This window comes from Engystomops pustulosus, chromosome 1 (assembly GCF_040894005.1).
Source record: "Engystomops pustulosus chromosome 1, aEngPut4.maternal, whole genome shotgun sequence".
In the NCBI taxonomy this organism is placed as follows: Eukaryota; Metazoa; Chordata; class Amphibia; order Anura; family Leptodactylidae; genus Engystomops; species Engystomops pustulosus.
In genome coordinates, this window is record NC_092411.1 from 297,149,069 (window position 1) to 297,177,009 (window position 27,941).

The following is a 27,941-nucleotide window of genomic DNA, read 5'->3' on the forward strand; positions in this document are numbered from 1 at the left end:
TTGCTGGAGAGCGGTATATAAATAATTTACTGTCCAATCTGCCAATCCTATAAAATGGTTATCACAAGTGACCAGTATGAATGACAATGTCCACGTGTATCGGGGGGAGGGGCCCATGCAGCACCCGCCCCTCCCACGTTCTCCGATGATTGGGCCGCAGGATCGGGGTCTGTACTCGGGGGAGGAGTTTATGTATAAAACTTTAGTGGTGACATGTGATCGGTGGCAACAGGCAAAGCCAATTCAAGTGCTGGATTGTGGAGGGCGGGGCTTCTCAGGGTGGGAGGCGGCTTGTATCACACATCCGTCATCTCATCCTCCAGCTCCGCGTCGTCCTCTTCCTCCTCCTCGGACGTCACATCCGGGTCCTCAGACTGAGAGAGGCACTTAGGACAACTACACACAAACAGATAGTTCTCCCTGCAGAGAGAGGACACCATTACTAAGAGGGAGGAGCCTAACCCCAAAGTATGTGGAAACTCCTCCCACCTCAAATTACACCACTCAACTACATTACCCAGAATGCATAGCTGCTATGTCACGTCAGGAAGCAGAACACACACATACCTGAGGATCTTGTGTCGGGAATGTCGGCTCCGGTCTCTCTGACAGCAATCAAGATAACTAATACAGATCTCCTGAGGAAAAGAAGACCAGCAGAATAGTGAGTGCAGCTCTGGAGTATAATACAGGATGTAACTCAGGATCAGTACAGGATAAGTAATGTCATGTATGTACACAGTGACTGCACCAGCAGCAGAATAGTGAGTGCAGCTCTGGAGAATAATACAGGATGTAACTCAGGATCAGTACAGGATAAGTAATGTCATGTATGTACACAGTGACTGCACCAGCAGCAGAATAGTGAGTGCAGCTCTGGAGTATAATACAGGATGTAACTCAGGATCAGTACAGGATAAGTAATGTCATGTATGTACACTGTGACTGCACCAGCAGCAGAATAGTGAGTGCAGCTCTGGAGTATAATACAGGATGTAACTCAGGATCAGTACAGGATAGGTAATGTCATGTATGTACACAGTGACTGCACCAGCAGCAGAATAGTGAGTGCAGCTCTGGAGTATAATACAGGATGTAACTCAGGATCAGTACAGGATAAGTAATGTCATGTATGTACACTGTGACTGCACCAGCAGCAGAATAGTGAGTGCAGCTCTGGAGTATAATACAGGATGTAACTCAGGATCAGTACAGGATAAGTAATGTCATGTATGTACACAGTGACTGCACCAGCAGCAGAATAGTGAGTGCAGCTCTGGGGTATAATACAGGATGTAACTCAGGATCAGTACAGGATAAGTAATGTCATGTATGTACACAGTGACTGCACCAGCAGCAGAATAGTGAGTGCAGCTCTGGAGTATAATACAGGATGTAACTCAGGATCAGTACAGGATAAGTAATGTCATATATGTACCCAGTGACTGCACCAGCAGCAGAATAGTGAGTGCAGCTCTGGGTTATAATACAGGATGTAACTCAGGATCAGTACAGGATAAGTAATGTCATGTATGTACACAGTGACTGCACCAGCAGCAGAATAGTGAGTGCAGCTCTGGGTTATAATACAGGATGTAACTCAGGATCAGTACAGGATAAGTAATGTCATGTATGTACACAGTGACTGCACCAGTAGCAGAATAGTGAGTGCAGCTCTGGGGTATAATACAGGATGTAACTCAGGATCAGTACAGGATAAGTAATGTCATGTATGTACACAGTGACTGCACCAGCAGCAGATAGTGAGTGCAGCTCTGGAGTATAATACAGGATGTAACTCAGGATCAGTACAGGATAAGTAATGTCATATATGTACCCAGTGACTGCACCAGCAGCAGAATAGTGAGTGCAGCTCTGGGGTATAATATAGGATGTAACTCAGGATCAGTACAGGATCAGTAATGTCATGTATGTACACAGTGACTGCACCAGCAGCAGAATAGTGAGTGCAGCTCTGGGGTATAATACAGGATGTAACTCAGGATCAGTACAGGATAAGTAATGTCATGTATGTACACAGTGACTGCACCAGCAGCAGAATAGTGAGTGCAGCTCTGGGGTATAATACAGGATGTAACTCAGGATCAGTAACGTCATGTATGTACACAGTGACTGCACCAGCAGCAGAATAGTGAGTGCAGCTCTGGGGTATAATACAGGATGTAACTCAGGATCAGTACAGGATAAGTAATGTCATGTATGTACACAGTGACTGCACCAGCAGCAGATAGTGAGAGCAGCTCTGGAGGCGGTTACCTCGTTAGAGGAGGGTGTGTCTGTGTGTGGAGCTGCTCTATGCTTGTGCTCCTGGAGGATCCATCTACCTACCCAGGGCCTGCTCTCTCCTCTCCCAGGGAGGGAGTTAGGTTCCTGGGGATGAGCGAGGGAGCCGACTCCCAGGCTCCTGCTTCCCGGGCCAGGCCGGCGGGGGGCAGGAGAGGACAGCAACCGGCCAGCGCTATGGAGGACTCAGGGGTGAGACGTTCCACCAGGAGTCGTAGTAATACGGCTCCTACTCCCCCTGAGTCCAATGTGAAGCAACACCGTAAGAAGCTGGATGTCCATGATGGTGCGGGTGAGAGCGGTCCTTCCGGGGCTGGAGCCATGAAGCGGAGTGCTCACAGAGGTAAGGCTGACCATGCGGGGGGAGGCTGGGCGGTGCAGGGACCCCGGGAGTCTTTGTCCACCTATGCCTCCCGGGTCCAGAGCCACCTCTGTGAGTACGAAGAGGCAAGTAAGACCATCAGGAGGCTCCGGGAGGAGCTGCGTTGTGCCCGCGCCAGGGCGAACACAGCGCCAAAGAAGCGCAAGACGGAGATATGTTGTGAAATTAACAAACTTAAAGCGGATATTGATAAACTGCTGAAAAGAAAAAACTTTATTTGCAACAACAGCGGACCATTTAAAGAAAAACTTTTAAATGATGACCGATTTGCTCAGATGGCTGATAACAGAGAGCAAAGGCTGATGGGGTTGCAGCCTGCGAGCCAGGTGGAGGAGGAGGATGATGATGATGACGAGCAGCAGTTCCCACCTGGCGGCCTGCAGGAAGATCAGCAGGCCTCGTGCAGTGGGCCCCCTGCGGGACAGCCAGCAGTAACACCTCGCTCGGGGGAGGACAGTGACACCGGCAGCCAGGGAGGGGCGCTCATGGCAGAGATCCGGCTGCTTGAGTCCCCAGTGCACATGGAAAACTTTTCTTTTGGCGATGAACTCCCAGAGGAAGCCGCTGGGGGGAGCAGCCGGAGGAAGAGTAAGAAGACCAGGCCCAAGCAGCAAGAAGAGGTACGTTTCATCTTTACCCCCCTCCCTGTACACCCCCCCGGGCAAAGCGCAGGGTCAGCTCACTGTGCAAGCCCTGCTACCCAAACCCCCCCCGAGTCCTGCTGTGGACCCGGTGCAAAGGTGCAGGGAGATTACTGGTGTGACATCTGATGTGGCGATGGGCTCCGTCTCTGTTTGTGGTAACAGTGGGGGAGCAGGGGAGGCATCGGCCGCAAGGCCGGACAGTCAGGGCGGCTCTGCAGTGGCGATAACATCAAAATCCGGTGCTGTGGTGCGTCCCCCAGTGGGAGGGGGGGATAGCCCGGCACTGGTGGCAGCTTCCGGTGCCTCGGTGCCTCTTCGTGCCTCGGCGCCTCTCCATGCTGTCGCCGCTGATCACTTGGTTATGGGGCGGCGGCAGTGTGGAGGGGTCGCTGAGGCTGAGAGCTCCGGACCTCCCAGACAGAAGGTACTCTTTTGTGTCGGTGTTGGGGATAATGATAATTCTATGCAGACCGGAGATCAGCGGCGCCTCACACCGGCTAAGGAGCAGCGGCGATTGTTTCCGAGCCCCAGAAAAAGCAAAATAACATCTGCTACCGATGATGCGGAGGGCACAAGTGCGACAAGAGTTGGGGTCCCCTTTGGGCGATGCTCTGCGAGGGGACCCCCGTCCCTTGTGCCCGAAGATGCGGAGGTGGTCATGTCCCCTGATGTTGTTGTTGGTCCAGCCAGTGTGAATGGTGTCAGTAATGTTGTAGTGGCTAGTGTGAATGGTGTCAGTAATGTTGTGGTGGATAATGTGAATGGTGTGAGTGGTGCAGAACCGTTACCAGTTATGGGAGTGAGTGTTGGAGTGACTGGTGGTGCGAGTGGCATGGAGGTGGGTAGTGTCAATGTGGTGGGTGCAGGGGTTGGTCCGGTCGCTCCCCCAGTGGCGGCCCCTATTAAGAGCTATGCCAGTGTCGCTGCTGGGGGAAGTAGGGGTCCATCATCCTCGTCTCTGGGCTCTGGGGACGGCTTTTTGCAACGGCGCCTCCTGCAGGCCTTACAGAAGGGTGAAAGGACGATCAATGTAGCGGGGCAGGAGGTTGATTTGTCGTTTTGGATAGAGAGGCACGGCCTGTCTGCCTTCCGAGAGCAAAGAGGCAGGGAGACATCATGGTCGCTCCCGACAACCGGGCCGGGTGCTAACCGTAGGAATGTGGTGCGTCTTCGGTGGCGTGGCAGTGATGTGTGTCCCCCTCGGGCACGGGTAGTTGAGCTGCTGCTGAAGATGGACTTCAAGGCGGCTGACATCTTTGCCTTGATCCATCCCTATGGTACATCTGAGTTTGATGTCAGCTTTGTTCGGCCGGAGGGGCTTGAGCTCTTCTGGTCCAACTATGAGCTGAGATACAACGAGCCCGAGTGGCGGGACTTTGCTGTACAAGCAGTGTCCCGCCAGAGCGAACTCAAGAAAGTGACCGTTCTTACCCGTAACGAATCACTATCTTGCTTTGACATCATGACCTGGATGAATCGTTATGGAGAGGTGCTAGGATTACCGGAAAAAAATCGTGATGAGTATGGTATCTGGTCAGGGGCCTGGACCTTCATGGTGAAGTTGAGGTGTTCAGGTAACTCAGTCGCCCACATCCCTTCATCAGCCTTCCTGGGGAGGGATCGGATCCTGATCTTCTACCGGGGGCAGCCTAAGCTGTGTCACAGGTGCGGTGACCCCACACATTTCAGCGCAAACTGCACCGTGCAGAAGTGTGCGTTGTGTGGGGGTGTCGGCCATCTCGCTGCATCCTGTACGGGACAGATTAGGTGTAACCTGTGTGGTGATCTCGGTCACCCGTACAGTCGTTGTCCTCTTTCCTTCGCTAATGCGGGCTCAGCCTCAGCGGATGAAAGCCATGAGGCTGAATCTGCTGGGGAGGGGACTAGCAGAGGCGGAGGAATGGAGGGGCCAGGGAAGAAAGACAGGAAAAAGACGCCTGCCCAGCTAAGGCGTCTAGAGAAGCGTCAACAGGAGAGAGAGCGGGGGGAGTCTCGGGCTGCTGGGACAACCTCTAGCGCTATCCTGGAGACCACACCTGTCGCTGAGGCCCCAGGGGATGATGTACTGGATGAAGAGGTCAGGAGGATCGAGAGAGAGGAAGGTGCCACGTCCTCAGACTCCTCCCATTATGAGAGTATGGACGAGGATAATAGGGCATGGCTAGAGGAAAAGCGTAAGCGTGGCGCCAAAAAGAAGAAAAAGGGTAAAAAGAAGGGAGGTGTAAGATCTTCTCCCTCCCTGACTAAGGTACCCAAGGAAGGTGCAACCGACCCCCCGCTGGTCGAACTTTCAAATCGATTCCTGGCCCTGGATGGAGCCTCTCCTGCCGATGGAGGGGCTGAGGGTGAAGGGCCAGAGGTGGCGGAGGGGCCTGCAGGGGGTGCCGAGTCTCCCCCTGGGGAGTCAGGGTCCTCAGAAGGGGAGACTGGCCCAGAGTCTGGAGACGAGGATGAGGGGGCAGGTCCTGGATCTGCCCCTGAAGCATCGGAGGTGAGGGAGATGGACACCACAATATGTCTAAAAAGGGGGTGTTCATTTCCCGAGGGAGGTGGTAAGATGGGTAAAAAGAAAGCCGTCTAACTCAATCACTCATGATGGCGGCACCCACTCCGTTGACGCTGGCGTCCATTAATGTCGCCAGCATTAAGTCTGATGCGGCTAGATTTGAGGCCTTTGATTTTCTCGGCCGTGTTGAAGCCGACATTTTATTTTTGCAGGAGACCAGGCTGCCAGATTTGGTGGCCGTGTTTAAAGCTAAGAGGGAATGGAGACACGGGCCTTCCTATTGGTCTCTTGCGGCCGAGCCGTATAGCGGAGTGGCGGTCCTTTTTACCGCACCGGTAGAATGCCGACGAGTTATTGAGTTAGAAATGGGGAGGTGCCTGATCCTGGATGTCCTCATGAAGGGACAAGAACTTCGTCTAATTAACATCTATGGTCCCCAGTCCAAGTGGGACAGGAAGTGTCTCTTTATGAGGATCAAGCCCTACCTTTTTACAAGTCGGCAGGTGGTCTTTGGAGGGGACTTCAATGCTGTCACGAGGTTCCAGGATAGGGGAGGTTCCAGAGACAAGCTGACTTATGATAGTGTCGCTCTTAATAGCATAGCTAGTGAGGCTCGCCTGGTGGATGTCCACATCCGGCACACCCCAGGCCACGCGGGGTTCACCTATTATAGGGGTAGCTGCAGTTCTAGAATAGACAGGTTTTATTTAAAGGAGGAAGCCATTTCTTCACCAGTTTCTGTTGTTGAGGTGGAGTTCTCCGACCACTGTCTAATTTTGTTTTCTCTGAATGTTACAGAGACCCCCCGGATGGGAAGAGGCTACTGGAAGCTCAATTCGTCTCTCCTGGAAGAAGCAGAGATAAGACAATCCTTCGAGGACTTTCTTCAGAGCCAGGTACCTTTGCTGGGCCTTTGTAGCAGTAAGTCAGAGTGGTGGGAGATGCTCAAGAAAAGGGTGGCGAGATTCTTCCGCCAGCTCTCGAGCCTCAGGAGCCTGGACAGGTACCGCCTGTATCAGGGCCTGAGGAGGAAACTCGAGCATCTCGTCTTGACTGGAGGTAGTCGTGAGGACATCTCCAGAGTGAAATCCTTGCTGAAGAGGTGTCAGTACGATAGACACGCATCTTTGGTTTTTGAGAGGGATTACGGGAAATACTGCTCGCCCGACCCTTACAGAAACTGCAAGATGTCAGTGAATGGTAAAGTTGTCACAGGACTGGTTGACAGTACGGGATCCCTGAAAAGGTCCAGATCAGGGATTCTGGAGGTCGTCAGATCCTTCTACTCGCACCTCTTGGGCAGGAAGGATCTAGATCGGGATGTGATGTCGGCTTTCCTGGCTGAAACTGTCCCTGAGCCAGGAGTAGACCACTCTCTTGATGTTTTGACCGAAGTGATCAGGGAAGAGGAAGTCAGCCGGGCGATTGAAGGGCTCGCCCTCAAGAAATCGCCGGGTCCGGATGGCTTAACATCTGAGTTTTATAAGACCTTTAAGGACGCCTTGGTTCCCCTCTTGACTGAGGTATTCAATGAGTGTCTTTCCTCGGGCGCTCTGCCGAAGTCAATGAGGAGGTCAGCCCTGATCATCCTGTCAAAGGGTAAGGACCGATCTTGTATTGAGAACTGGCGTCCCATAGCGCTTCTCAATACAGACAGAAAGGTTTTGGCAAAGGTGCTGTTTAATCGGCTGGTGCAGTTTGCACCCCGGCTCCTTTCGGGGACCCAGCACTGCTCTGTTCCAGGCCGCAGTACATTTAGTGCTGTGCTTTGTGTTCGGGAGGCAGTGGAGCAGGGCAGGGCTGGTAACTGGAAGGGGTACTTGCTGTCCTTGGATCAGGCAAAAGCGTTTGATCGGGTTAACCACGAGTACCTCTGGTCTGTCCTTCTGAGGTATGGCCTGCCGGGAGAGTTTGTCAATTGGCTTAAGGTTTTGTACGCAGGGGCAGAGAGTTTCCCGCTTGTGAACGGTTGGATTGGCCGCTCTTTTGAGGTCGGGTCTGGTGTTCGCCAGGGTTGTCCTCTGAGCCCACTTTTATACGTGTTCGCGATTGACCCATTCCTTAGGAGGGTTGATCGTGGGCCGTTGGTGGGAGTCGGGATGGATCGGGCAGCACCGGAAGCCACTCTAAGGGTGGTAGCATATGCTGATGATGTCACCCTTTTCGTGTCCTCGGGAGAGGAGGCGCAATGGGTGATGTCAGAGGTTGACCGCTACTCAGAGGCTTCTGGGTCCAAGATCAACCGGGATAAGTGTGAGAGTCTCTGGCTGGGAGAGGGAGGTCCAGGCTTTGATCTCCCGGACACTCTTCCAGGGCCCCAGGACTCCGCCAAAGTTCTCGGCATCGAATTTGGCCAGGGGGATTACCCCATGCAAAACTGGGACGGCAGGCTTAAGATCGCCGCTCAGAAGGTGGACCAGTGGAAGGGTTGGTCTTTGACCCTCAGAGAAAGGGTTAATCTGATCAAAACTTACCTGCTCCCGTTGCTGATATATCTGGGCAGTGTGTGCATGTTGCCAGAACCCCTCTGGACTCGGGTGTACAGTCTGTTCTTCCAGCTGTTATGGGGGAATAGGCTGAACCTAATCAAGAGGGAGGTTACTTACCGCACGAGGAGACAAGGAGGGTTGTGTATGGTCAACCCTGTGGTGTTCCTAGTGAATACCTTTCTTAAGATCAATGTTGCAAACCTCTGGAAAGAGAGGGCTCCTCCGTGGGTATACTCCTGCAGGGGATGGTTTCGGCCTTTCTTCCAGGAATGGGAGACAGGAGGGCAAGTGAAGGATCTTCGTACACCGCATGGGCATCTTCCGGCTTACGCTACCCCGGTTCTGAAGGTGATTCGCCGGTGGGGTCTGGGAATGTGGGAGATCAGGACCATGTCGAGGAAACTCCTTGACAAGAGGGTTCTGTTGACCCATTTCCAGAAGCCTCTGGCCCTCAGGGATTGCCCAAGTCGGGATCTGGGGGTGGGTTTGAGTTTATTGAATTCCATCAGGATCCCCTTGAAGTTTTGGGACGTGACTTGGCGCTGCTTCCATGGAAAGCTGTGTGTGAGGGACAATCTGAAGTGTAGGAGCTCTGAGGAAAGGGGTTGTCCCCGGGAGGAGTGCGGTGGCCTGCTGGAGAGCATGGACCACTTCCTGCTTCAGTGCCCCTTTAACACAGAGGTGTACAACCGGGTGGGCGCTTCCATCCATTGGCCCGGGTTGGCCGGTCTCTCCTATGCGGAGTGGGCCTATGGAGCATTCAGAGGCCTGGGTGGCCGGGACCGCTGCACGTTATTCCTAGTTAGTCTAGTGGTCAGGTACCACACGTGGAACGCACGGTGTTTAGTATCGACGCAGCGTAAAATCCTCCCGGTGGATGAGGTGGTTAGGAACATTCTGGGTGACCTGGTGAAGGTGCGCTCTCTGGAGTATGAGAGGCTGGGCACGGGGAGGGCCTCTCTCCTTTGGAGGGGGTTCTCCTTTAGTGTCCCTTAGTCTGTCATCTCCTCTCCTGGTGTTGGGCTGATGCTGCACTGTAGATTTTTGTTTTGTGTTCTGAGCATGTAGTGATGTAGGGGCTTGCAGGCGCCGAACCTGGGCTTTATGTGGTTTTGATTGATGATGTTGAGATTTTATTTGTATTCTGTTTTCTTTGTTATGTTGTAATTACTGTATATATTGTATATAGTGGGGTTTGGGACATAGTGTTAGGTTGGGAGGGGGGTGATGGTGTTGGGATTTTGGGATTTATGAACTGACCTTGGCCACTGGTCTGGACTACTCAACGCAAACTTTGGACGTTAGACCAGTGTCTGGGGGGAAGGGGAGGGTGCGGGCGAGGGATCTAGTAGTTAGTGTAGTGTTATGTGTATTATGTGTTTGTTATTATATATTTATAAAAAAAAAAAAAAATTAAAAAAAAAGTGGGTGTGGGGTGGTTTGTTATTAGAGGGTGTGGGGTGGGTTTATGTATATTTATAGTCATTTATGTTTATTTGTGGGTGTGACCATCGGTTGGGTGGGGGTTGTAGTATTTGGTGTATTTTAAATTGTTTTTGCTAGGAGTGAATGTGGCTGGACCAGCAGGTAAGATATTGTATATATTATATTATGTTTGGTTTGTATTGTTGTGTTTTTTATTTTTATATAAAATAAAAGATCTACAGGATGTAACTCAGGAGCAGTACAGGATAAGTAATGTCATGTATGTACACAGTGACTGCACCAGCAGCAGATAGTGAGTGCAGCTCTGGAGTATAATACAGGATGTAACTCAGGATCAGTACAGGATAAGTAACGTCATGTATGTACACAGTGACTGCACCAGCAGCAGAATAGTGAGTGCAGCTCTGGGGTATAATACAGGATGTAACTCAGGATCAGTACAGGATAAGTAATGTCATGTATGTACACAGTGACTGCACCAGCAGCAGATAGTGAGAGCAGCTCTGGAGGCGGTTACCTCGTTAGAGGAGGGTGTGGCTGTGTGTGAAGCTGCTCTGTGCTTGTGCTCCTGAGCTCCTGGAGGATCCATCTACCTACCCAGGGCCTGCTCTCTCCTCTCCCAGGGAGGGAGTTAGGTTCCTGGGGATGAGCGAGGGAGCCGACTCCCAGGCTCCTGCTTCCCGGGCCAGGCCGGCGGGGGGCAGGAGAGGACAGCAACCGGCCAGCGCTATGGAGGACTCAGGGGTGAGACGTTCCACCAGGAGTCGTAGTAATACTGCTCCTACTCCCCCTGAGTCCAATGTGAAGCAACACCGTAAGAAGCCGGACGTCCATGATGGTGCGGGTGGGAGCGGTCCTTCCGGGGCTGGAGCCATGAAGCGGAGTGCTCACAGAGGTAAGGCTGACCATGCGGGGGGAGGCTGGGCGGTGCAGGGACCCCGGGAGTCTTTGTCCACCTATGCCTCCCGGGTCCAGAGCCACCTCTGTGAGTACGAAGAGGCGACTAAGACCATCAGGAGGCTCCGGGAGGAGCTGCGTTGTGCCCGCTCCAGGGCGAACACGGCGCCTAAGAAGCGCAAGACGGAGATATGTTGTGAAATTAACAAACTTAAAGCTGACATTGATAAACTGCTGAAAAGAAAAAACTTTATTTGCAACAACAGCGGACCATTTCAAGAAAAACTTTTAAATGATGACCGATTTGCTCAGATGGCTGATAACAGAGAGCAAAGGCTGATGGGGTTGCAGCCTGCGAGCCAGGTGGAGGAGGAGGATGATGATGATGATAACGAGCAGCAGTTCCCACCTGGCGGCCTGCAGGAAGATCAGCAGGCCTCGTGCAGTGGGCCCCCTGCAGGACAGCCAGCGGTAACACCTCGCTCGGGGGAGGACAGTGACACCGGCAGCCAGGGAGGGGCGCTCATGGCAGAGATCCGGCTGCTCGAGTCCCCAGTGCGCATGCAGAACTTTTCGTTTGGTGATGAACTCCCAGAGGAAGCCGCTGGGGGGAGCAGCCGGAGGAAGGCGAAGAAGACCAGGCCCAAGCAGCAAGAAGAGGTAAGATTCATCTTTACCCCCCTCCCTGTACACCCCCCCGGGCAAAGCGCAGGGTCAGCTCACTGTGCAAGCCCTGCTACCCAAACCCCCCCGGTTTCTGCTGTGGACCCGGTGCAAAGGTGCAGGGAGATTACAGGTGTGACATCTGATGTGGCGATGGGCTCCGTCTCTGTTTGTGGTAACAGTGGGGGAGCAGAGGAGGCATCGGCCGCAAGGCCGGACAGTCAGGGCGGCTTGGCAGTGGCGATAACATCAAAATCCAGTGCTGCGGTGCGTCCCCTGGTGGGAGGGGGGGATAGCCCAGCACTGGTGGCAGCTTCCGGTGCCTCGGTGCCTCTTCGTGCCTCGGCGCCTCTTCATGCTGTCGCTGCTGATCACTTGGTTATGGGGCGGCGTCAGTGTGGAGGGGTCGCTGAGGCTGAGAGCTCCGGACCTCCCAGACAGAAGGTACTCTTTTGTGTCGGTGTTGGGGATAATGACAATTCTGTGCAGACCGGAGATCAGCGGCGCCTCACACCGGCTAAGGAGCAGCGGCGATTGTTACCAAGTCCCAGGAAAAGCAAAATAACATCTGCTACCGATGATGCGGAGGGCACAAGTGCGACAAGAGTTGGGCTCCCCTTTGGGCGATGCTCTGCGAGGGGACCCCCGTCCCTTGTGCCCGAAGATGCGGAGGTGGTCATGTCCCCTGATGTTGTTGCTGGTCCAGCCAGTGTGAATGGTGTCAATAATGTTGTGGTGGCTAGTGAGAATGGTGTCAGTAATGTTGTGGTGGATAATGAGAGTGGAGTGAGTGATGCAGAACCGTTACCAGTTATGGGAGTGAGTGATGGAGGGACTGGTGGTGCGGGTGGCATGGAGGTGGGTAGTGTCAATGTGGTGGGTGCAGGGGTTGGTCCGGTTGCTCCCCCAGTGGCGGCCCCCGTTAAGAGCTATGCCAGTGTCGCTGCTGGGGGAAGTGGGGTTCCATCATCCTCGTCTCTGGGCTCTGGGGACGGCTTTTTGCAACGGCGCCTCCTGCAGGCCTTACAGAAGGGAGAAAGGACGATCAATGTAGCGGGGCAGGAGGTTGATTTGTCGTTTTGGATAGAGAGGCACGGCCTGTCTGCCTTCCGAGAGCAAAGAGGCAGGGAGACATCATGGTCGCTCCCGACAACCGGGCCGGGTGCTAACCGTAGGAATGTGGTCCGTCTTCGGTGGCGTGGCAGTGATGTGTGTCCCCCTCGGGCACGGGTAGTTGAGCTGCTGCTGAAGATGGACTTCAAGGCGGCTGACATCTTTGCCTTGATCCATCCCTATGGTACATCTGAGTTTGATGTCAGCTTTGTTCGGCCGGAGGGGCTTGAGCTCTTCTGGTCCAACTATGAGCTGAGATACAACGAGCCCGAGTGGCGGGACTTTGCTGTGCAAGCAGTGTCCCGCCAGAGCGAAGTCAAGAAAGTGACGGTTCTTACCCGTAACGAATCACTATCTTGCTTTGACATCATGACCTGGATAAATCGTTATGGAGAGGTACTGGGATTACCAGAGAAAAATCGAGACGAGTTTGGTATCTGGTCAGGGGCCTGGACCTTCATGGTGAAGTTGAGGCGTTCAGGTAACTCAGTCGCCCACATCCCTTCATCAGCCTTCCTGGGGAGGGATCGGATCCTGATCTTCTACCGGGGGCAGCCTAAGCTGTGTCACAGGTGCGGCGACCCCACACATTTCAGCGCAAACTGCACCGTGCAGAAGTGTGCGTTGTGTGGGGGTGTCGGCCATCTCGCTGCATCCTGTACAGGGCAGATTAGGTGTAACCTGTGTGGTGATCTCGGTCACCCATACAGTCGTTGTCCTCTTTCCTTCGCTAATGCGGGCTCAGCCTCAGCGGATGAAAGCCATGAGGCTGAATCTGCTGGGGAGGGGACTAGCAGAGGCGGAGGAATGGAGGGGCCAGGGAAGAAAGACAGGAAAAAGACGCCTGCCCAGCTAAGGCGTCTAGAAAAGCGTCAACAGGAGAGAGAGCGGGGGGAGTCTCGGGCTGCTGGGACGACCTCTGGCGCTGTCCTGGAGACCACACCTGTCGCTGAGGCCCCAGGGGATGATGTACTGGATGAGGAGGTCAGGAGGATCGAGAGAGAGGAAGGTGCCACGTCCTCAGACTCCTCCCATTATGAGAGTATGGACGAGGATAATAGGGCGTGGCTAGAGGAAAAGCGTAAGCGTGGCGCCAAAAAGAAGAAAAAGGGTAAAAAGAAGGGAGGTGTAAGATCTCCTCCCACCCTGACTAAGGTACCCAAGGAAGGTGCAACCAACCCCCCGCTGGTCGAACTTTCAAATCGATTCCTGGCCCTGGATGGAGCCTCTCCTGCCGATGGAGGGGCTGAGGGTGAAGGGCCAGAGGTGGCGGAGCCTGCAGGAGATGCCGAGTCTCCCCCCGGGGAGTCAGGGTCCTCAGGAGGGGAGACTGGCCCAGAGTCTGGAGACGAGGATGAGGGGGCAGGTCCTGGATCTGCCCCTGAAGCATCAGAGGTGCGGGAGATGGACACCACAATATGTCTAAAAAGGGGGTGTTCATTTCCCGAGGGTGGTGGTAAGATGGGTAAAAAGAAAGCCGTCTAACTCAATCACTCATGATGGCGGCACCCACTCCGTTGACGCTGGCGTCCATTAATGTCGCCAGCATTAAGTCTGATGCGGCTAGATTTGCGGCCTTTGATTTTCTCGGCCGCGTTGAAGCCGACATTTTATTTTTGCAGGAGACCAGGCTGCCAGATTTGGCGGCCGTGTTTAAAGCTAAGAGGGAATGGAGACACGGGCCTTCCTATTGGTCTCTTGCGGCCGAGCCGTATAGCGGAGTGGCGGTCCTTTTTACCGCACCGGTAGAATGCCGACGAGTTATTGAGTTAGAAATGGGGAGGTGCCTGATCCTGGATGTCCTCATGAAGGGACAAGAACTTCGCCTAATTAACATCTATGGTCCCCAGTCCAAGTGGGACAGGAAGTGTCTCTTTATGAGGATCAAGCCCTACCTTTTTACAAGTCGGCAGGTGGTCTTTGGAGGGGACTTCAATGCTGTCACGAGGTCCCAGGATAGGGGAGGTTCCAGAGACAAGCTGACTTATGATAGCGTCGCTCTTAATAGCATAGCTAGTGAGGCTCGCCTGGTGGATGTCCACATCCGGCACACCCCAGGCCACGCGGGGTTCACCTATTATAGGGGTAGCTGCAGGTCTAGAATAGACAGGTTTTATTTAAAGGAGGAAGCCATTTCTTCAGCAGTGTCCGTTGTTGAGGTGGAGTTCTCCGACCACTGTTTAATTTTGTTTTCTCTGAATGTTACAGAGACCCCCCGGATGGGAAGAGGCTACTGGAAGCTCAATTCGTCTCTCCTGGAAGAAGCGGAGATCAGACAATCCTTTGAGGACTTTCTTCAGAGCCAGGTACCATTGCTGGGCCTTAGTAGCAGTAAGTCAGAGTGGTGGGAGATGCTCAAGAAAAGGGTGGCGAGATTCTTCCGCCAGCTCTCGAGCCTCAGGAGCCTGGACAGGTACCGCCTGTATCAGGGCCTGAGGAGGAAACTCGAGCATCTCGTCTCGACTGGAGGTAGTCGTGAGGACATCTCCAGAGTGAAATCCTTGCTGAAGAGGTGTCAGTACGATAGACACGCATCTTTGGTTTTTGAGAGGGATTACGGGAAATACCGCTCGCCCGACCCTTACAGAAACTGCAAGATGTCAGTGAATGGTAAAGTTGTCACGGGACTGGTTGACAGTACGGGATCCCTGAAAAGGTCCAGATCAGGGATCCTGGAGGTCGTCAGATCCTTCTACTCGCACCTCTTGGGCAGGAAGGATCTAGATCGGGATGTGATGTCGGCTTTCCTGGCAGAAACTGTCCCTGAGCCAGGAGTAGACCCCTCTCTTGATGTTTTGACAGAGATGATCAGGGAAGAGGAAGTCAGCCGGGCGATTGAAGGGCTCGCCCTCAAGAAATCGCCAGGTCCGGATGGCTTAACATCTGAGTTTTATAAGACCTTTAAGGACGCCTTGGTTCCCCTCTTGACTGAGGTATATAATGAGTGTCTTTCCTCGGGCGCTCTGCCGAAGTCAATGAGGAGGTCTGCCCTGATCATCCTGTCAAAGGGTAAGGACCGATCTCGTGTTGAGAACTGGCGTCCCATAGCGCTTCTCAATACGGACAGAAAGGTTTTGGCAAAGGTGCTGTTTAATCGGCTGGTGCAGTTTGCGCCCCGGCTCCTTTCGGGGACCCAGCACTGCTCTGTTCCAGGCCGCAGTACATTTAGTGCTGTGCTCTGTGTTCGGGAGGCAGTGGAGCAGGGCAGGGCTGGTAACTGGAAGGGGTACTTGCTGTCCTTGGATCAGGCAAAAGCGTTTGATCGGGTTAACCACGAGTACCTCTGGTCTGTCCTTCTGAGGTATGGCCTGCCGGGTGGGTTTGTCAATTGGCTGAAAGTTTTGTACGCAGGGGCAGAGAGTTTCCCGCTTGTGAACGGTTGGATTGGCCGCTCTTTTGAGGTCGGGTCTGGTGTTCGCCAGGGTTGTCCTCTGAGCCCACTACTGTACGTGTTCGCGATTGACCCATTCCTTAGGAGGGTTGATCGTGGGCCGTTGGTGGGAGTCGGGATGGACCGGGCAGCACCGGAAGCCACTCTAAGGGTGGTAGCGTATGCCGATGATGTCACCGTTTTCGTGTCCTCGGGAGGGGAGGCGGAATGGGTGATGTCAGAGGTTGACCGCTACTCAGAGGCTTCTGGGTCCAAGATCAACCGGGATAAGTGTGAGAGTCTCTGGCTGGGAGAGGGAGGTCCAGGCTTTGATCTCCCGGACACTCTTCCAGGGCCCCAGGACTCTGCCAAAGTTCTCGGCATCAAATTTGGCCAGGGGGATTACCCCATGCAAAACTGGGACGGCAGGCTTAAGATCGCCGCTCAGAAGGTGGACCAGTGGAAGGGTTGGTCTTTGACCCTCAGAGAAAGGGTTAATCTGATCAAAACCTACCTGCTCCCGTTGATGATTTATCTGGGCAGTGTGTGCATGTTGCCGGAACCCCTCTGGACTCGGGTCTACAGTCTGTTCTTCCAGCTGTTATGGGGGAATAGGCTGAACCTAATCAAGAGGGAGGTTACTTACCGCACAAGGAGACAAGGAGGGTTGTGTATGGTCAACCCTGTGGTGTTCCTAGTGAATACTTTTCTTAAGATCAATGTGGCAAACCTTTGGAAAGAGAGGGCTCCTCCGTGGGTATACTCCTGCAGGGGATGGTTTCGGCCTTTCTTCCAGGAATGGGAGACAGGAGGGCGAGTGAAGGATCTCCGCACACCGCATGGGCATCTTCCGGCTTACGCTACCCCGGTTCTGAAGGTGATTCGCCGGTGGGGTCTGGGAATGTGGGAGATCAGGACCATGTCGAGGAAAGTCCTTGACAAGAGGGTTCTGTTGACCCATTTCCAGAAGCCTCTGGCCCTCAGGGATTGCCCAAGTCGGGATCTTGGGGTGGGTTTGAGTTTATTGAATTCCATCAGGATCCCCTTGAAGTTTTGGGACTTGACTTGGCGCTGCTTCCATGGAAAGCTGTGTGTGAGGGACAATCTGAAGTGTAGGAGCTCTGAGGAAAGGGGTTGTCCCCGGGAGGAGTGCGGTGGCCTGCTGGAGAGCATGGACCACTTCCTGCTTCAGTGCCCCTTTAACATAGAGGTGTACAACCGGGTGGGCGCTTCCATCCATTGGCCCGGGTTGGCCGGTCTCTCCTATGCGGAGTGGGCCTATGGAGCATTCAGAGGCCTGGGTGGCCGGGACCGCTGCACGTTATTCCTAGTTAGCCTAGTGGTCAGGTACCACACGTGGAACGCACGGTGTTTAGTATCGACGCAGCGTAAAATCCTCCCGGTGGATGAGGTGGTTAGGAACATTCTGGGTGACCTGGTGAAGGTGCGCTCTCTGGAGTATGAGAGGCTGGGCACGGGGAGGGCCTCTCTCCTTTGGAGGGGGTTCTCCTTTAGTGTCCCTTAGTCTGTCATCTCCTCTCCTGGTGTTGGGCTGATGCTGCACTGTAGATTTTTGTTTTGTATCTGAGGTTATAGTGATGTTGGGCTTGCAGGCGCCGAACCTGGGCTTTATATGGTTTTGATTGATGATGTTGAGATTTTATTTGTATTCTGTTTTCTTTATGTTGTGTTGTAAATACTGTATATATTGTATATAGTGGGGTTTGGGACACAGTGTTAGGTTGGGAGGGGGGTGATGGTGGTGGGATTTATGAACTGACCTTGGACTCTATGACCCTGGGCACTGGTCTGGACTACTTAACGCAAACTTTGGACGTTAGACCAGTGTCTGGGGGGAAGGGGAGGGTGCGGGCGAGGGATTTAGTTTAGTGTAGTGTTGTGTGTATTTGTTATTATATATTAAAAAAAAAAAAAAAAAAAAAAAAAAAAAACGGGTGCGGGATGTGATCTGTGTGGGGTGGTTTGTTATTAGAGGGTGTGGGGTGGGTTTATGTATATTTATAGTCATTTATGTTTTATTTGTGGGTGTGGCTTGTCTTATTGTTTATTGGTTTGGTTTAGGTTGTGATAATCGGTTGGGTGGGGGTTGTGGTAATTGGTGTTCATTTCGGTGTATTTTAAGTTATTGTTTTTACTAGGTGTGAATGTGGCTGGACCAGCAGGTAAGAGATTGTATATATTGTATATTATGTTTTGTTTGTATTGTTATGTTTTTTACTTTTATATAAAATAAAAGATCTACAGGATGTAACTCAGGATCAGTACAGGATAAGTAACGTCATGTATGTACACAGTGACTGCACCAGCAGCAGAATAGTGAGTGCAGCTCTGGAGTATAATACAGGATGTAACTCAGGATCAGTACAGGATAAGTAACGTCATGTATGTACACAGTGACTGCACCAGCAGCAGAATAGTGAGTACAGCTCTGGAGTATAATACAGGATGTAACTCAGGATCAGTACAGGATAAGTAACGTCATGTATGTACACAGTGACTGCACCAGCAGCAGAATAGTGAGTGCAGCTCTGGGGTATAATACAGGATGTAACTCAGGATCAGTACAGGATAAGTAATGTCATGTATGTACACAGTGACTGCACCAGCAGCAGAATAGTGAGTGCAGCTCTGGGGTATAATACAGGATGTAACTCAGGATCAGTACAGGATAAGTAATGTCATGTATGTACACAGTGACTGCACCAGCAGCAGAATAGTGAGTGCAGCTCTGGAGTATAATACAGGATGTAACTCAGGATCAGTACAGGATAAGTAAAGTCATGTATGTACACAGTGACTGCCCCAGCAGCAGAATAGTGAGTGCAGCTCTGGGGTATAATACAGGATGTAACTCAGGATCAGTACAGGATAAGTAATGTCATGTATGTACACAGTGACTGCACCAGCAGCAGAATAGTGAGTGCAGCTCTGGGGTATAATACAGGATGTAACTCAGGATCAGTACAGGATAAGTAATGTCATGTATGTACACAGTGACTGCACCAGCAGCAGAGTAGTGAGTGCAGCTCTGCAGTATAATATTGCAGGGATACAAGTGATCGGGTCCCATGTACCTACCTCTCCGGGTTGTATATCCTCTACAGCGATGAGATGGAGCAGATAGTTGTTGTCGGGGAATGAGGCCTCGGCGTTGGGGACACAGCTGTGATTACCTGTAGGTGAGGCAGAAGAGATGAGAGGCCGCAGTGTATAATCACCGGTGTATAACGCTCCAGGTCAGCAGCTACTTACAGCAGCTCTGCAGCATGTACAGCCCCGAGCCCTCACAGTTCAGGAACTCCCCGGTCTCTGCAGAGGAGAGAGGTCACATAGGGTCAGACTGTACACAATACACTGGGGGGGAGCAGTACATTATACACGGGCGGGGGGGGGGGGGCAGTACATTATACACTGGGGGGGGCAGTACACCCCTCCCCGGCCCCTCACCCTTCTCGATGTCCTTGTAGAGTTGGTCTATCAGGGCGTCCAGCCTCTCCCTCTCCGCCGCCGGCAGCTCCAGGGCGTCGCACGCATGAACCCACTGACTCAGAGAACTGCAACAACAGGACACCAGCTACGAATCTGAACCCCGCCACCAGGGGGCCCCGCACTCACCCACAACTCCTGCCTCACCTGGTGCCGATCCCCTGCCCGTTGGTCCCAACCAGAGCAAAGAGGGAGCGGAAGCCGTCCGGGGTGAACCACTGCAAGGAAGACACAGAGGGTCAGCGCTTACTCCTGTGCAGTGACTGCAGAATTTCAGCTCTGGAGCACAAGCCATCATGTGAGGTCAGCGCTTTACTCCTGTGCAGTGACTGCAGCTCGGGAGCACCAGCCATCATGTGAGGTCAGCGCTTACTCCTGTGCAGTGACTGCAGAATTTCAGCTCTGGAGCACAAGCCATCATGTGAGGTCAGCGCTTGCTCCTGTGCAGTGACTGCAGCTCTGGAGTACAAGCCATCATGTGAGGTCAGCGCTTACTCCTGTGCAGTGACTGCAGCTCTGGAGCACAAGCCATCATGTGAGGTCAGCGCTTACTCCTGTGCAGTGACTGTAGCTCTGGAGTACAAGCCATCATGTGAGGTCAGCGCTTACTCCTGTGCAGTGACTGCAGCTCTGGAGTACAAGCCATCATGTGAGGTCAGCGCTTACTCCTGTGCAGTGACTGCAGAATTTCAGCTCTGGAGCACAAGCCATCATGTGAGGTCAGCGCTTACTCCTGTGCAGTGACTGCAGCTCTGGAGCACCAGCCATCATGTGAGGTCAGCGCTTACTCCTGTGCAGTGACTGCAGCTCTGGAGCACCAGCCATCATGTGAGGTCAGCGCTTACTCCTGTGCAGTGACTGCAGTATTTCAGCTCTGGAGCACAAGCCATCATGTGAGGTCAGCGCTTACTCCTGTGCAGTGACTGCAGCTCTGGAGCACCAGCCATCATGTGAGGTCAGCGCTTACTCCTGTGCAGTGACTGCAGCTCTGGAGCACCAGCCATCATGTGAGGTCAGCTCTTACTCCTGTGCACTGACTGCATGATTTCAGCTCTGGAGCACAAGCCATCATATGAGGTCAGCGGTTACTCCTGTGCAGTGACTGCAGCTCTGGAGCACCAGCCATCATGTGAGGTCAACTCTTACTCCTGTGCAGTGACTGCAAGATTTCAGCTCTGGAGCACAATCCATCATGTGAGGGCAGCGCTTACTCCTGTGCAGTGACTGCAGGATTTCAGCTCTGGAGCACAAGCCATCATGTGAGGTCAGCGCTTTACTCCTGTGCAGTGACTGCAGGATTTCAGCTCTGGAGCACAAGCCATCATGTGAGGTCAGCGCTTTACTCCTGTGCAGTGACTGCAGGATTTCAGCTCTGGAGCACAAGCCATCTTGTGAGGTCTGCGCTTTACTCCTGTGCAGTGACTGTTGAATTTCAGCTCTGGAGCACAAGCCATCATGTGAGGTCAGCGCTTACTCCTGTGCAGTGACTGCAGGATTTCAGCTCTGGAGCATAAGCCATCATGTGGGGTCACATGGATAGACTTTACATGTTATAGTAACGTGTGTGACTACATCCAGACTCCGGAGAGGTCGTACCCGGCTGACGCGCTCCTCGTGCAGAGCCTCCATGAAGAGGCGGCGTAGGTGATCCAGCTGCCCCTGCAAGACACGGAGAACGCCATGAATCCGGGGAGAAGACGCGGGAGCTCTGCCTGTAACAGGGGATGTTACAGCAGAACTGTGATCGCAGCTCTGCAGGTAGGGACTACCAGTATAGAAAGGGACTTCTCTCACCTTGAACTTGTCCCCCAGCAGCTTGTGGACGATCTCCTCCTCCTCGTTGGCTGCCTTGTTACAGAACTGGGAGAAGAGCTGCAGCCACCAGTCCTTGTCCTTGGCCTATAGTCCCCAGGAGAGAAGATGGGGGTCAGTATCAAGTAGCCCCCTCCTCCACATCACACAGAGGGTCCTGCCAGTGACTACCATACAGGGGCGCTGCACACATCCTCTACCTACCTGCTTCACAGAGGCCACCATCCGAGCCATGAGCATGATGCTGGCTGTCTCCGGGGGGTAGTGGATGTTCCTGGAGGGGGAAAATACACAAGTGTCATAGTGGTGCTGTACAGGGGCTGTCCTGCTCTTATACTGGCGGTACTGGGGCCGTCCGGCTCTTATACTGGCGGTACTGGGGCCGTCCGGCTCTTATACTGGCGGTACAGGGGCTGTCCTGCTCTTATACTGGCGGTACTGGGGCCGTCCTGCTCTTATACTGGCGGTACTGGGGCCGTCCTGCTCTTATACTGGCGGTACAGGGGCCGTCCTGCTCTTATACTGGCGGTACAGGGGCCGTCCTGCTCTTATACTGGCGGTACTGGGGCCGTCCGGCTCTTATACTGGCGGTACTGGGGCCGTCCGGCTCTTATACTGGCGGTACTGGGGCCGTCCGGCTCTTATACTGGCGGTACTGGGGCCGTCCGGCTCTTATACTGGCGGTACTGGGGCCGTCCGGCTCTTATACTGGCGGTACTGGGGCCGTCCGGCTCTTATACTGGCGGTACTGGGGCCGTCCGGCTCTTATACTGGCGGTACTGGGGCCGTCCGGCTCTTATACTGGCGGTACTGGGGCCGTCCGGCTCTTATACTGGCGGTACTGGGGCCGTCCGGCTCTTATACTGGCGGTACTGGGGCCGTCCGGCTCTTATACTGGCGGTACTGGGGCCGTCCGGCTCTTATACTGGCGGTACTGGGGCCGTCCGGCTCTTATACTGGCGGTACTGGGGCCGTCCGGCTCTTATACTGGCGGTACTGGGGCCGTCCGGCTCTTATACTGGCGGTACTGGGGCCGTCCGGCTCTTATACTGGCGGTACTGGGGCCGTCCGGCTCTTATACTGGCGGTACTGGGGCCGTCCGGCTCTTATACTGGCGGTACTGGGGCCGTCCGGCTCTTATACTGGCGGTACTGGGGCCGTCCGGCTCTTATACTGGCGGTACTGGGGCCGTCCGGCTCTTATACTGGCGGTACTGGGGCCGTCCGGCTCTTATACTGGCGGTACTGGGGCCGTCCGGCTCTTATACTGGCGGTACTGGGGCCGTCCGGCTCTTATACTGGCGGTACTGGGGCCGTCCGGCTCTTATACTGGCGGTACTGGGGCCGTCCGGCTCTTATACTGGCGGTACTGGGGCCGTCCGGCTCTTATACTGGCGGTACTGGGGCCGTCCGGCTCTTATACTGGCGGTACTGGGGCCGTCCGGCTCTTATACTGGCGGTACTGGGGCCGTCCGGCTCTTATACTGGCGGTACTGGGGCCGTCCGGCTCTTATACTGGCGGTACTGGGGCCGTCCGGCTCTTATACTGGCGGTACTGGGGCCGTCCGGCTCTTATACTGGCGGTACTGGGGCCGTCCGGCTCTTATACTGGCGGTACTGGGGCCGTCCGGCTCTTATACTGGCGGTACTGGGGCCGTCCGGCTCTTATACTGGCGGTACTGGGGCCGTCCGGCTCTTATACTGGCGGTACTGGGGCCGTCCGGCTCTTATACTGGCGGTACTGGGGCCGTCCGGCTCTTATACTGGCGGTACTGGGGCCGTCCGGCTCTTATACTGGCGGTACTGGGGCCGTCCGGCTCTTATACTGGCGGTACTGGGGCCGTCCGGCTCTTATACTGGCGGTACTGGGGCCGTCCGGCTCTTATACTGGCGGTACTGGGGCCGTCCGGCTCTTATACTGGCGGTACTGGGGCCGTCCGGCTCTTATACTGGCGGTACTGGGGCCGTCCGGCTCTTATACTGGCGGTACTGGGGCCGTCCGGCTCTTATACTGGCGGTACTGGGGCCGTCCGGCTCTTATACTGGCGGTACTGGGGCCGTCCGGCTCTTATACTGGCGGTACTGGGGCCGTCCGGCTCTTATACTGGCGGTACTGGGGCCGTCCGGCTCTTATACTGGCGGTACTGGGGCCGTCCGGCTCTTATACTGGCGGTACTGGGGCCGTCCGGCTCTTATACTGGCGGTACTGGGGCCGTCCGGCTCTTATACTGGCGGTACTGGGGCCGTCCGGCTCTTATACTGGCGGTACTGGGGCCGTCCGGCTCTTATACTGGCGGTACTGGGGCCGTCCGGCTCTTATACTGGCGGTACTGGGGCCGTCCGGCTCTTATACTGGCGGTACTGGGGCCGTCCGGCTCTTATACTGGCGGTACTGGGGCCGTCCGGCTCTTATACTGGCGGTACTGGGGCCGTCCGGCTCTTATACTGGCGGTACTGGGGCCGTCCGGCTCTTATACTGGCGGTACTGGGGCCGTCCGGCTCTTATACTGGCGGTACTGGGGCCGTCCGGCTCTTATACTGGCGGTACTGGGGCCGTCCGGCTCTTATACTGGCGGTACTGGGGCCGTCCGGCTCTTATACTGGCGGTACTGGGGCCGTCCGGCTCTTATACTGGCGGTACTGGGGCCGTCCTGCTCTTATACTGGCGCTACTGGGGCCGTCCTGCTCTTATACTGGCGCTACTGGGGCCGTCCTGCTCTTATACTGGCGCTACTGGGGCCGTCCTGCTCTTATACTGGCGCTACTGGGGCCGTCCTGCTCTTATACTGGCGCTACTGGGGCCGTCCTGCTCTTATACTGGCGGTACTGGGGCCGTCCTGCTCTTATACTGGCGGTACTGGGGCCGTCCTGCTCTTATACTGGCGGTACTGGGGCCGTCCTGCTCTTATACTGGCGGTACTGGGGCCATCCTGCTCTTATACTGGCGGTACTGGGGCCATCCTGCTCTTATACTGGCGGTACTGGGGCTATCCTGCTCCTATACTGTTAGTACTGGGGCTATCCTGCTCCTATACTGTTAGTACTGGGGCTATCCTGCTCCTATACTGTTAGTACTGGGGCCATCCTGCTCTTATACTGGCGGTACTGGGGCTATCCTGCTCTTATACTGGCGGTACTGGGGCTATCCTGCTCTTATACTGGCGGTACTGGGGCTATCCTGCTCTTATACTGGCGGTACTGGGGCTATCCTGCTCTTATACTGGCGGTACTGGGGCTATCCTGCTCTTATACTGGCGGTACTGGGGCCGTCCTGCTCTTATACTGGCGGTACTGGGGCCGTCCTGCTCTTATACTGGCGGTACTGGGGCCGTCCTGCTCTTATACTGGCGGTACTGGGGCTATCCTGCTCTTATACTGGCGGTACTGGGGCCATCCTGCTCTTATACTGGCGGTACTGGGGCCATCCTGCTCTTATACTGGCGGTACTGGGGCTATCCTGCTCCTATACTGTTAGTACTGGGGCTATCCTGCTCCTATACTGTTAGTACTGGGGCTATCCTGCTCCTATACTGTTAGTACTGGGGCCATCCTGCTCTTATACTGGCGGTACTGGGGCCATCCTGCTCTTATACTGGCGGTACTGGGGCTATCCTGCTCTTATACTGGCGGTACTGGGGCTATCCTGCTCTTATACTGGCGGTACTGGGGCTATCCTGCTCTTATACTGGCGGTACTGGGGCTATCCTGCTCTTATACTGGCGGTACTGGGGCTATCCTGCTCTTATACTGGCGGTACTGGGGCTATCCTGCTCTTATACTGGCGGTACTGGGGCTATCCTGCTCTTATACTGGCGGTACTGGGGCTATCCTGCTCTTATACTGGCGGTACTGGGGCTATCCTGCTCTTATACTGGCGGTACTGGGGCTATCCTGCTCTTATACTGGCGGTACTGGGGCTATCCTGCTCTTATACTGGCGGTACTGGGGCTATCCTGCTCTTATACTGGCGGTACTGGGGCTATCCTGCTCTTATACTGGCGGTACTGGGGCTATCCTGCTCTTATACTGGCGGTACTGGGGCTATCCTGCTCTTATACTGGCGGTACTGGGGCTATCCTGCTCTTATACTGGCGGTACTGGGGCTATCCTGTTCTTACACTGGCGGTACTGGGGCTATCCTGTTCTTACACTGGCAGTACTGGTGCTATCCTGCTCTTATACTGGCAGTACTGGTGCTATCCTGCTCTTATACTGGCAGTACTGGTGCTATCCTGCTCTTATACTGTTAGTACTGGGGCCATCCTGCTCTTATACTGGCGGTACTGGGGCTATGCTGCTATACTGTTAGTACTGGTAGGTGCGCACCTCCAGGCCTCCTCCAGCTTGTTGAGCGGGTGCTGGGGGTTGTCTCGGGAGGGCCCCAGGCACAGCACCTGGTGATATTGCTCCCGGGCGGCTCGGAGACATTCTGCGCTGCAGTACGACACCTGCAGGAGGAGGAGCACAGGGTTAGGTGCATAGGTGACTGTGTGGCCGCTGGGTGCACTGGGCCGGTGCCGCTCCTCACCTGGCACTGGGGGCACTGCTGGTGGAGCCCGTTCTGGACGGCGCACAGCTCGGGGTTAGGGAGGGTGATGTGCACATTTCCGGACAGACGCTGAGCGTTCTCCTCCGCCGTCTCCAGGGATCGCAGGCAGTGGTCACAGGCTGAGGGAACGAGACAGAATGTCATGGGGGAGGGGCTAACACATACATAACCCCTCCTCCCTGACCCCTGGGATTCAGATAGAACAGACGTCCTCACCTCTGTATCTGTACAGCGCGTTCCACTGGAACTGGGAGGACACCAGCGGCTTCTCCTGGAATATGGTGTCCCCCTTCCTGATACTCCGAGCCGCGAACAGACCCCTCCCCTAACCAGCAACGGGAAAAGGTAACCATCAACTAAAGCAGAGCCGGGGGCAAAGGGGCAAAGGGGCAAAGGGGTGGGGGGAGGAAAGGGGGACAGAAGGGGGGAGGGAGAAGGAGGAAAGGGGGACAGAAGGGGGGAGGGAGAAGGAGGAAAGGGGGACAGCAGGGGGGAGAGAGTTGGATGTGTAGATGGGGCAAGGAACAATGTGGGTGGGTGGGTGGGGGGGGCACAGTAGATGTTATAACTGTTGCAGGAATGGAGTCATAAATAAGCGATAAGCCGCACTATGTGTACATATTGGCAGTATGCGGCACAGGTGATGCGGTAAGTTGTACATATCAGATGGAGCGGTAGGTGCATGTACACACAGTGCGGCTCTGTCCTCCCTCTCCCCGGGGCCGGTACCTTGCCGCTGCTGATGTATCGGATCTCCACCGCCCTCCGCGCCGGCTCCGGCTCCACACAAAAGGCGAACACGTCGCACATGGAGGCGGCCATGATGGGAGAGGAGTGACCTGTGACCCGGAAGCAGCTGACATGGGCCGGTCACATGACCGCGGCCCGCCGGGTGTGTATATATTGTATATGGGTCACACCGCGCGCTCAGGAGATGTTTGTCAGAGAAAGACAAGAGGGAAATAATAACAATAACTGCGGCGTATAACGGTGACTGCCGGTAATAACTGCAGCGTATAACGGTGACTGCCGGTAATAACTGCGGCGTATAACAGTGACTGCCGGTAATAACTGCAGCGTATAACAGTGACTGCCGGTAATAACTGCAGCGTATAACAGTGACTGCCGGTAATAACTGCGGCGTATAACAGTGACTGCCGGTAATAACTGCAGCGTATAACAGTGACTGCCGGTAATAACTGCAGCGTATAACAGTGACTGCCGGTAATAACTGCGGCGTATAACAGTGACTGCCGGTAATAACTGCAGCGTATAACAGTGACTGCCGGTAATAACTGCAGCGTATAACAGTGACTGCCGGTAATAACTGCAGAGTATAACAGTGACTGCCGGTAATAACTGCAGCGTATAACAGTGACTGCCGGTAATAACTGCGGCGTATAACAGTGACTGCCGGTAATAACTGCAGCGTATAACAGTGACTGCCGGTAATAACTGCGGCGTATAACAGTGACTGCCGGTAATAACTGCAGCGTATAACAGTGACTGCCGGTAATAACTGCAGCGTATAACAGTGACTGCCGGTAATAACTGCAGCGTATAACAGTGACTGCCGGTAATAACTGCAGCGTATAACAGTGACTGCCGGTAATAACTGCAGCGTATAACAGTGACTGCCGGTAATAACTGCAGCGTATAACAGTGACTGCCAGTAATAACTGCAGCGTATAACAGTGACTGCCGGTAATAACTGCAGCGTATAGCAGTGACTGCCGGTAATAACTGCAGCGTATAGCAGTGACTGCCGGTAATAACTGCAGCGTATAACAGTGACTGCCGGTAATAACTGCAGAGTATAACAGTGACTGCCGGTAATAACTGCAGCGTATAACAGTGACTGCCGGTAATAACTGCAGCGTATAGCAGTGACTGCCGGTAATAACTGCAGCGTATAGCAGTGACTGCCGGTAATAACTGCAGCGTATAGCAGTGACTGCCGGTAATAACTGCAGAGTATAACAGTGACTGCCGGTAATAACTGCAGCGTATAACAGTGACTGCCGGTAATAACTGCAGCGTATAACAGTGACTGCCGGTAATAACTGCAGCGTATAGCAGTGACTGCCGGTAATAACTGCAGCGTATAGCAGTGACTGCCGGTAATAACTGCAGCGTATAACAGTGACTGCCGGTAATAACTGCAGAGTATAACAGTGACTGCCGGTAATAACTGCAGAGTATAACAGTGACTGCCGGTAATAACTGCAGCGTATAACAGTGACTGCCGGTAATAACTGCA

General features: G+C 54.2%; 2 protein-coding genes across 2 annotated transcripts in view; one reads left to right on the forward strand and one right to left on the reverse strand.

Moving 5' to 3' along the window:
- On the reverse strand, positions 1-26,619 carry SMYD5 (SMYD family member 5). The gene is made up of 13 exons (XM_072126429.1): positions 26,411-26,619; positions 25,898-26,006; positions 25,661-25,800; positions 25,459-25,580; positions 21,338-21,407; positions 21,116-21,220; positions 20,918-20,980; positions 19,469-19,539; positions 19,283-19,389; positions 19,088-19,144; positions 18,914-19,008; positions 568-638; positions 1-420 (listed from the first exon to the last, which is right to left on the reverse strand). The coding sequence occupies exons 1-13, from the start codon at positions 26,501-26,503 to the stop codon at positions 297-299; spliced, it is 1,227 nt and encodes a 408-aa protein (XP_071982530.1). The 5' UTR covers positions 26,504-26,619; the 3' UTR covers positions 1-296.
- LOC140084121 (uncharacterized) overlaps positions 25,891-27,941 on the forward strand; it is an 88,415-nt gene continuing 86,364 nt past the window's right edge. The window contains exon 1 of the mRNA XM_072126428.1: positions 25,891-26,026. The gene's annotated coding sequence lies outside the window, so the exon portion shown is untranslated. The remainder of the gene's footprint in view (positions 26,027-27,941) is intronic.

Coding starts and splice junctions, on each gene's coding strand:
- SMYD5 (XM_072126429.1), bottom strand. CDS start 26,503: ATGGCCGCCTCCATGTGCGACGTGTTCGCCTTTTGTGTGGAGCCGGAG. Junction 19,145..19,282: donor CTACAAGGACATCGAGAAGG/GTGAGGGGCCGG, acceptor TCTCCTCTGCAG/AGACCGGGGAGTTCCTGAAC. Junction 421..567: donor TCCCGACACAAGATCCTCAG/GTATGTGTGTGT, acceptor CTCTCTCTGCAG/GGAGAACTATCTGTTTGTGT.